Below are 9,697 nucleotides of genomic sequence, written 5' to 3'. Positions count from 1 at the left end.
CTCTCTCTCTCTCTCTCTCTCTCTCTCACACACACACACACACACACACACACACACACACACACACACACACACACACACAGCCTTTCCTCTCAAAACAATGTGCACATTTAATCATTCATCCAAATAACAATTTTACACTTCATTTATACATTCACACATTTATAACAAAAGACTGCCACTGACTGCCAAGGTAAATTATTTCTATTACCATATCACATCTTCACTTCATCTTCAAAACCTCAGTACCTAACTTTTCGACTAATTTAAAAGCCTCTAAGGCCCAGGTTTGCCCACCCTGCTGGTCAATTTTACCCGCTTCGGGAACGCCCTCACCGATAGCAGTCAAATTTCTAGGCCCTAATTAATTTATAAGCACTCCCCGCAGCTCAACAGGAAGCTTTTATATTTCATGCACTTATGATTGTAGAATAAGCCACTGTCAACCTATATAAACAATAAATTAACTTCACTTTGTGTGCAGAGTAAAGGTGAGAAAACTTTCAAAGACTTTTAAGCCCTTTATAACATCGTACATTGACTAGGCTATTTTTTAGGTTGACTTTGTGTAGCTTGAATTTATCTGTCAGATCATTGTTGCTGTTTCGTGCGTTTTGTGGAGACATAACCGTGATGCTTGCAGTAAATTTTACAGTTTTCGCAGTTGACAGTTTTTTCCCTCACTTGTTTTCTCGCTATTATTTTTAACCAATGACTTCCTTGTAGGCTTACAATGATGCCTGGGAAGAAATTATTGAACAGCAAACTGTGACTGTGTTCACGACAATCTGCTTTAAGGTTTCTTGACAAATATTTCAAATAAGCTTATTTTGTTTATCATAATAATCATCATCAAGCATTAAAACGTACTGCAGTTAAAGTCGTGAAAACCTGGCAAGCTTTTGTAAATTCGATTTTGGATGTTGACACATAAAGTGCATTCATTTTTGTTTCCTTTAAAGTTTCACTGACTTTAAAACAACTGATGATATTGTTCGTGTTATTTGGTCTGTTTACTGGAGGTAAGTTCTGCACAGCAAAATACACACAGGTCAGGTACCTGAATAAATATGCAATCTATGTCACGGTCCTGAGACTTTGACCCAGCATTTTGACTTTTGGACTGTGGAATATGAGGTAATGTTGCAAGTCAAATGAAGATGAGCACTGCTTGTATAATGTGTTGTACTTCTGGTTTCTTCTTTTTAGTCTCCTTCCTGAGTGAAGATGATTTGCTCTTCTTATGTTGCTGTTTTGCTGGACTTGTTATTGTTCTTCTTTTTGTTGGATATAAAATGACAGCTGCACTCAGGAATCAGGTGGCCTTATATTTAATACATTCTGTGGTTACTGTAGTAACACTGTGTGCTCAAACACCTGATCCTCTGAAATTATGAATCCTGATAATGTGATAATTCAGCTTCACCTCGTCTGTCCTTTACACTCTCAGCCAGGTCTTTTCAGCTACATGAAGGCATGCCCTATAAACAAGAAAAGAGAGTTTCAGGTAGACATATCATTTTCTTCCCACACCCTCTTTTGAGCTCAGAAGCCATGTGATATTGGCTGCTGGTGGGGATAACTATTGTGCTCCATTCAGGGAATGGCATTTATCTAAAGTGAACAAGAGATGGCCTATTGCCAGCGGCTCTGCAGATGATATATTCTAAGTCACGTATGCTCTTTGAGTCAGAGACGACAGATGAACTCAAGATGAGGGTACACAGAATATTTCTCCTGGTAGTGCTGGGCTGCAGCTGGGCCGGTGGACGAATTGTGCCAAAATGTGAACTGAGAGACCAACTGATCTGGGCAACCAGCAGCCTTCCACAGAAAGCAAAAGATTCAGGACTGGACAGTGAGAAGTTCGTGACCAAGAGTAAGTGGCAACGATGCACTGAAGTCTGCTTAGAAATGAAATAGATTTAATTTAATGGATTTATTGAAACCAAGGATTGTGACGCATTGTATTTTAGGACTTCGATTTTATATTGATATTTGTTTTAAGTCTCGTATAGAGTCTTTGAAAGCTGATGAAATCAAAACATTAGACTTGTAAACAAACTGGGAGTATGACAAGAGTCATGCCTGACATCTTTTTTCTTGTATATCTTTAATATAAACAGTAATTTGGTGTTCACTTTAAATGGCAAGCTAGCCCAACTCACTCTTCTATCTTGCTCTTATGCTTTAGTTTCATTATTAAGGTACTTTAACTGTGGGCTCGACTCTGTTTCCTCTCTGAAATCCCATTTTAATGTGAACAACTAAGATCCGACGATTCACGTGAAATGACAAAGCAAACTCTCAGCAACTTATTAAGCACCACTGTGATAGCAAAGAAACATGCCAGATGGCAGCTGCTTTGTCATCTTTGAGAAGGATTCATATTGCAACAGGATAATGATCCCAAACACAGATAAATATTCTTCCTCCAGATCAACCAGATTAGTGGTAAAAATGTTAGGTGAAACTGGTTCGGGTTTGTTTAAGATATGTTAAAAGACATGTTTTGAAATGTTGGTGGTGCTAGGAAAAACTAAGTCATGGAATTATTAGCAACTTCTAGGAGCCATAAATATCCAGAGGAAATTAAACAGATATATGCCCAGTCGTTTGAAAAACATTTGTCAGTTTGCTTCTCTTTTCTTCTCCAGTCGTCTGTTTTGTGGAAAACGTATCAGAATTTAACACCAGTTTGGTCAGTAACGGGCTGAGAGACGATGGCATTTGGCAGAAGAACAATTCTTCTGGGGACTCGGACGACACACTCTATGGCATTTTCCAGCTCTGGGATCAGCTGGTCTGTGGTAACGGCACAAATTCATCACCAAATATTTGTGCGATAAACTGCATGGGTGAGTATCATTCATTACAGGCAAATAAGTACGTTTGTAGATTTTTAATATCTTTCACTTGTTATTTTCTTGAAATTTGATGGATAGAATATCAGATGTAATTGTAGCGTCAAGCCTAGACAATGTAAATAAACAGAATCTACATCTGAACTAGAAAAATGTTTGTTTCTTTTTCTCCTTCTAGACTTGATTGATGATGACATACAAGACGATGTCCGCTGTCTGATGAAGCTCTTCGTCGATCTGGTGTAGGTCTTTCTGTCTTTTCTATGTAATTTGTCGGTATGATGTCACAGGATGCAACGAACCAGCAAAGATCCACGATGACAACTGAGAGATTTTGTTGTGATCAGATTAGAAAGTTGAATGTTTTGTTTGCAACTACACCAATTATTAACAGAAGGAACCGTGAGTACTCAGTGAAATTCACTTCAGTGCCTATTTTCATGATTTCCACAGTGAAAAAGGTTTTGGGGCAGCCCATTGGAAGGAGCTAAAGAAAGAGTGAGTTATGTCTTTATCTGTTTTGAAAACATGACCTTTAAGATGAACTCGTTGCTCAGTGCATATGCTATTCCTAATAAATTGCAATATTTGAATACATAAACTAATGCAAATCTGTTCTCTTGCAGGATTAAGCTCATCTTGCAGGATAAGTGCAAAGATAAGCAAGCAGCTGAGTACTTTGCTGAATGCCATTAGTAATGAATCTTATGTTAACAGGAATAAAGTGATTTGTGAAAATAAAATAAAACTAAAGCATGTAAAGTAAAGATTTAGAGTTGTCTGGAAGAACTGAATTGAATCTAGGAAATGTGGATTAAGATGAGCAGTGTGAAGAGGAGACTACAGAAATGTTAACCAGTGACTTAGATAAGTAGAGATAATAATGTCCTATGGCACAGGTACTGCCATGGAGCAGCTCAAAGCACAAACAAAACAGTGAGACCACACAGATAATGGAGTTTTGAATAGCAACAACAAAACAATCAAATTCAATTACCATCAAAATATATGTGATGAGTTCATGAATGTGGTGAAGGTGTTAAAAGGAAGAAAGATGCTGTTAGCATCAAGCCATTTTTAAAACAGTCAGCCAGTAGGTGTACTTCCTTTAGGAACTGCCTCGCACACCCTGCCTGTCTCTACACAAAACCAGAAAGAGGACAGAGCAGGCAGAGTGGGAGCACTCATCACCAGTGTGAGGTTGATTACTAAACTTTAGCATCAGGAGACACAATATAGATGTAGGATGTACTCGACAAGTAAGATTCACTTTCAGCTTTGTCAAGAGCCCCAACAGTTCTAGCAGGACGGTGCAGAGCTATCCAACTTGTTCTTACTGCAAGGTGTCAAATACAGTCGGAGGCTGTTGGCCTCACAGAGACGAACAAGGTGTCCTTTAGTGTCAAAAATCCAGAACCATTTCATGTTTTTATTCACCCCAGTTGCTTTAGAAGCGCCAGTTAACTTACCCCTATGCATGTCTTTGGACTGTGTTAGGCTGCTGAAGTACTGGATAATATGCAAACTCCACACAGAAAGGTTGATCCCACCTTGATTCAAATGCAGGACCTTTTTGTTGGCAGGTGATAGCCCTTCAAGGGCTGTAGTTTAATTATTTTTGATCCTCAATAATGAAGACATCTTTTTGTTCAAACATGATATATGACGCAATAACAAATGCTAAAAACAATTCTGTGCTTCTTTCAGCCTGGCATAGTTACAAATAATACCACTATCATGGTTTCATGTGCAGTGTTGGGAACATAAATCAGATTTCTACTAAAGATTATGACCATAACATGTGATCGTGTACATCATACAGTGTATTAAAACCATATTAGAGTAAGCAAATTTGTTGATGTTGTCATTCTGGCTTGTTACCACTAGAGGTCAGTCTTTGATGCAGTTTCTTTAGATTCTTCATCCTGCACTTCTACATTTGTCTTTCTCTCTGTTCCACTCTGTCCTTGGGGACAAGTCACACACATGTCACGGTCACATGTCACAGAGGGGAAAGAAAATCCGAAACAAGTTGAGAACACAAACAAGTGTATTCACACATGCAGTAAATGTCTTGATGCATGCTCGATCGTTCAGGTATAAGGAAATCCCAGAAAGTTGATTCTGTTTATCTGGAAGTAGCGTTTTCAGTGGGCGAAACATTTCATCACTCATTCAAGTGACTTCTTCAGGCTCCAGGTTTCCCCAATCTTATAAACACCACATCCAGAACACCTCGGATTTTGACTATAGAGGCAGATGAAGCAATGGTCTGGTACGACGTTACATCTCTCTTCACTTGTGTTCCAGTTACTGAAGCAGTGGAGGTAGTTTGTAAGAGATTACAGGGTGACCCCAACCTCAGCAACAGGACCACTCTCTGCACTTACCACATTTTTTTGCTCTTGGAACTGTCTTCATTACACCTATTTTAGAAATAAGGGTCAGTACTACAGGCAGAAACATGGCTGTGCCATGGGTTCCCCAGTTTCATCGATTTTGGCCAACCTGCAAATGGTAGAAGTGGAAAAGGGGGCTTTGTTATCCTACCATGGAACACCAACAAGCTTTGGATCAGGTATGTGGATGACACCTGGAGAAAATCAAATCTCAGGACATACCACAATTCACTGATCACATTAACACGGTGGGTCAACACAGCAAGTTCACCAGGGAGGATGCGAAAAATGGCAGGTTGGCCTTCATAGACCGTGAGATTTACAACAGTAATGTGGACATTTAAAAGCTGATGTGTGCCTTAAACCTACGGACACGGATCAGTATTTAATGTCTGACTCTCATCATCCACTGGAGCACAAACTGGGTGTCATCAGGACGCTACAACACTAACCCTTAGTGATCCCTTGTGTGTCAGGAGAATCACACAATCACAATTGAGACGCGTTTTCTCTAAACACTGCATCTCTCTGGCTTTTAACTCTTTCGTCCTGACCCCAAAACAGTTAGAAATCCATAAGTTTCAGGTTTTCTAACTGTTAAACTGGGGTTAAACTGACCTCCCAGCCCACTGTTCATTCAGTGGTGCTAGTTTCAGTCGTTGTGCAAATGTATTGTTTATAAGGTTGTGTAAACCTGCAGTCAGCTGAGACTGAAGAAGCCTGGATAAATAATGAAATATTTCTCCCACTGAAAACGCTACGTCCAGATGAACAGAATCAACTTTAATAAAGACAGTAAATAAAGACCAGCATGCAATTCATATCATTTGTTCCCTTTAAGTCCAGTTTGGCTCTTGAACAGCTAGATGGTCCTTTCCAGTATCTGTTTACACTGGCATGTGGTGTGTTTGCTTTATCAGAGATTGCTACTGCCCTCTGCTGCTAGAAAAGATATTACATGTAGTGTTGAGGAAAAAAAACACACAAGACTTGATGTGTACTAAGATCAAAACAGGAACCAAGAGAAGCTAAAGTTTTCTATTGCGCTGGAGAGTTGGATGATAGTTAAGTTGGCTGGGTCTGGTTTAGGACAATTGTCACCCAGTGGATTTGAGCTCTGGACACATTTTTGCTTCTATATTTTCTATTTTTATGGACTCTACATCTTTGGAACTGGATAGGCTGGCAGCTCTGGTGATCTTGGTGAGCGTTTCCTCGTACGGTGGAGGCAGGTAGACCATAACAAAGACTCCATCGGATCCATCAGAGCTGGTGCTGGCGTGGCGCTCGGCGTTCTTGGTCAGAGAGGACAGAAACTCAACGCTGCTCTCTGCATCCTCAAGGTCAAGAGTGATGATGTTAGCCAAGCTTAGTTTACTGTGTGAATAACAGCAGTATATCAGACCAACCAGGACAGCCAGCAGGAGGACGGAGACAATTGGAAGGATAATGTAAACCACCAGCTCCACACTTTCTGGAAATCCTAATTGGAGTCCATAAAAACTGTTGTCCTAGAGATCAGCAAAGAAGAATTCATGATATATTTGTCAGCACTGTCAGAACTTCCATAGTCATCTATAAGCACATTCATGTAAGAGATGTGCAAATTAATGCAGATTGCTAATGATGTACAGGTAAGTATATAACCTTATACCCCCCCCCCCCTCCCAAAAAAACCCAAAAGATTTTATTCACAATAAAACATTAAAAACAAATCAAATGTTTAAACTGAAAAAATGTACCATTTAACCAAAAAACAGCCCTCATTCACTAACAGTGCATAAATTATGTGTCAGAATGTTTCATTTACAAATTGTTGAATTATTACAGTTGGTATTTTATGAACAAATTTGTACAAACAAAAGGAACCTGGCTGTCTCGTAGTAGAATACTGCTACTACTACAACTGCTGTAATAATCCATCCAGCCAGCCATTCTCTTCCACTTATCCTTTTCAGGGTCGCCGGGGGGCTGGAGCTTTTCCAGGGCAAGAGGCGGGGTACACCCTGGACAGTTAGCCAGTCTGTCACAGGGCTAACACATAGAGACAGACAGACTTTCGTACTAAGATTCACACCTATGGGCAATTTATAATAAGCAGCAGCTGTTTCTGCAGTGAGATAACATTGATTTCATTTTAGATTAAGCTGTCCCACCTGCACATCTGCAGTGCTGATCACTCATAACCCTGAGACGGTTTGATCCAGAAACAAAGGGTGATTCTACAGCCCTCCAGCTTTGAGAGAACAACGTGTGAAGAAACATGTTCTTCTTACGTCCACTCATAGTGTCCCTAATTCCTGTTGCCTCACTTTTTCTAGCAATTAGTTAATGCTGCCTGGATAGGCAACAGGAAAGTGAGGCAACTCTGCATTTCACAGAGTTACATGTTGGCGCTATATAAAAAAAATTGAATTCAATTGAATTGAATTGAACATATAACAGGTGAAAATTAAATCAGATTAACTGAAAAAAAATGAGTTGACTTAAATAAAAAAACCTTTAATTTAACTGTAGCATAAAAGTATTTATTAAACATAACAGCTGCAACTTTGAGCTTAATGTAAAAATCTGTTTCCTTAACAACCAACATCTGCTATCATCAAAGCAGCAGAGGAGCCAGTAACTCATCTTAAGGTGTTGTGGTGTTATTCCAACAGATGTTGGCTCTGCAGCATCAGTGCTGGAATAACTCATATCTTAAAATTATAACATTTAATTTAAAAACAAGGATACACAAAAATAAGCTAGGTGAGAAATGTTTCTTTCTTTCATTCATTATTATTATTATTAGTACGGTAGTAGTTGTTGTTGGGGGAGCTTTAATATAAAGGATTAATTTGTCAGATTTACACAGCTGAACTCTACACACCTGCTGCTCTGATGTTGAAGGAGATCCTGTCACCCAGTCATACGACTCTCTGCCTGCTGGTCCAAACCTCATCCAGCTGCTATCCAGTAGCCCCCGCATGATGCTGAGGTGTGTGTGATTGATGTTGGATGGTGAAATATATGTTTACAGAGTAAAGACTGGCTCGAGCTGTTGGTCCGGATGTTTCGGGAGTAAACAAAGCTGAGAGCAGGGCGGAGATGGCTGCTGATTGGGGGGGAGGAGGGTGCTTGGAGTCCGGTGAAATGAGTAAAACTGGGGTCAAACGGTTGGTGGGAGGGGCCACATGCTAAGCAGCTGCTCACATGCTCGCACATGCAGGCTTTATACTCCAGCCGGCCTTATAAGAATATTAAGTATATATGAGCGTGTGTGTGAAAAGCTTGGTTACATAAAAAGGCGGGGCTTCACTTTACATCAAACCTCAGACACATGGACATAATCGAGAAATAAATCAATCTGAGAGTGAAGTTACACACCTGTTACAAACTATTTGTGTATTACTATTTATTGCTACAAAATGATAAAACATTCATGCATTTATCCATTTTCTTAATCATTTGTCCGAGCCAAGGGGTGCTTTTAGAAATATTTGCTAATTTAGTTAAAGTGTAAAATAGAATTCCCTTATTCCAAGTTTTGTCAGCCTTAATTCAGCCATTTTTACAGCAGTTACAGTTTTAAGTCTTCTTTGACAAGCTTTGGACGCCTTCATGTGGGCGGCATCGACACCAGCATCACATGTGAAGATCCTCTCAGAGTCTGTTTCAGACTTCACAGATGATAAGAAGTCTTGTGTCCCCTGGAGATGAAGCCTGACTTTCAACCCAGGTTTATAAATCCGCAGACTCGTTGCTCACTCTGGTTTAAATCCCCAACAGGCCTTCAGTCAGGGGATATAAAGCAGCCATCAAGCTCTGACTGATGATGGTGCTTATACAGATGAGCATGAGAGTGATCACTTTGAATTTAATACACCTGAGCTCTCTTTGTTCTAGAATGTCGTGCCTATGTGTTTATATACAACTTTTTTGGAGCAAAGTATCATTAAATATTCTGTTTCATTTTCAAAGAGATTTTCCTAGTCTGTCAATTCAGTTGAATTCAACTTTATTTAAACCACAGTCATTCACAGTTGCCTCAAGCCAGTTTATACCGTAGATCCTAGCATGATGGATGCGACAGAGTTTAATGAATAAAAACTTGGTGACAGTCTGTAGGTCTCTTCAGTATTATTAAGTAGTGAAAGTTATGAATTACAAAAGTATCCCATTACATTGTTACATTGTGACATTACATTATTATGCCTTTGTGTTGTCTCATATGCTACATGAGTACTATAGCATAGGTATAGAAGTACCACCTATGTGATAGATATATTAATAGATTTTATGTTAACTCATTCACTGCCAGCCATTTTCAAACGTATGTTTTCAATTGACGTCTATAGACGTCAATGGCAGTGAATGAGTTAATAGATTAAATATCCTAATACTTAAGTAAAGCACCTCAAGTACATAAGTAGGAGACTTCAACCTTAAAAA

The 9,697-nt window shown here is 39.4% G+C and overlaps 2 protein-coding genes across 2 annotated transcripts; one reads left to right on the top strand and one right to left on the bottom strand.

The window, feature by feature from the left end:
- The first annotated feature begins 1,677 nt into the window (after window positions 1–1,677).
- Window positions 1,678–3,560, top strand: LOC146629925 (lysozyme C, milk isozyme-like). Its single transcript, XM_085355479.1, has 5 exons — window positions 1,678–1,879; window positions 2,658–2,858; window positions 3,043–3,106; window positions 3,318–3,362; window positions 3,491–3,560. Exons 1-5 carry the CDS (start codon window positions 1,678–1,680, stop codon window positions 3,558–3,560), a joined length of 582 nt encoding a protein of 193 aa, XP_085211605.1.
- A 2,800-nt stretch (window positions 3,561–6,360) lies between these two features.
- On the bottom strand, window positions 6,361–8,234 carry smim28 (small integral membrane protein 28). The gene is made up of 2 exons (XM_085355383.1): window positions 8,136–8,234; window positions 6,361–6,774 (listed from the first exon to the last, which is right to left on the bottom strand). Exons 1-2 carry the CDS (start codon window positions 8,232–8,234, stop codon window positions 6,361–6,363), a joined length of 513 nt encoding a protein of 170 aa, XP_085211509.1.
- Between the last annotated feature and the right edge of the window lie 1,463 nt (window positions 8,235–9,697).

This window comes from Diplotaxodon limnothrissa, linkage group LG6 (genome assembly GCF_057381915.1).
Source record: "Diplotaxodon limnothrissa isolate DT_005_m linkage group LG6, D_limnothrissa_male_GT1.1, whole genome shotgun sequence".
NCBI lineage: Eukaryota > Metazoa > Chordata > Actinopteri > Cichliformes > Cichlidae > Diplotaxodon > Diplotaxodon limnothrissa.
The sequence above is the reverse complement of the archived record's forward strand: the minus strand, read 5'-3'. Positions and strand labels throughout refer to the sequence as shown.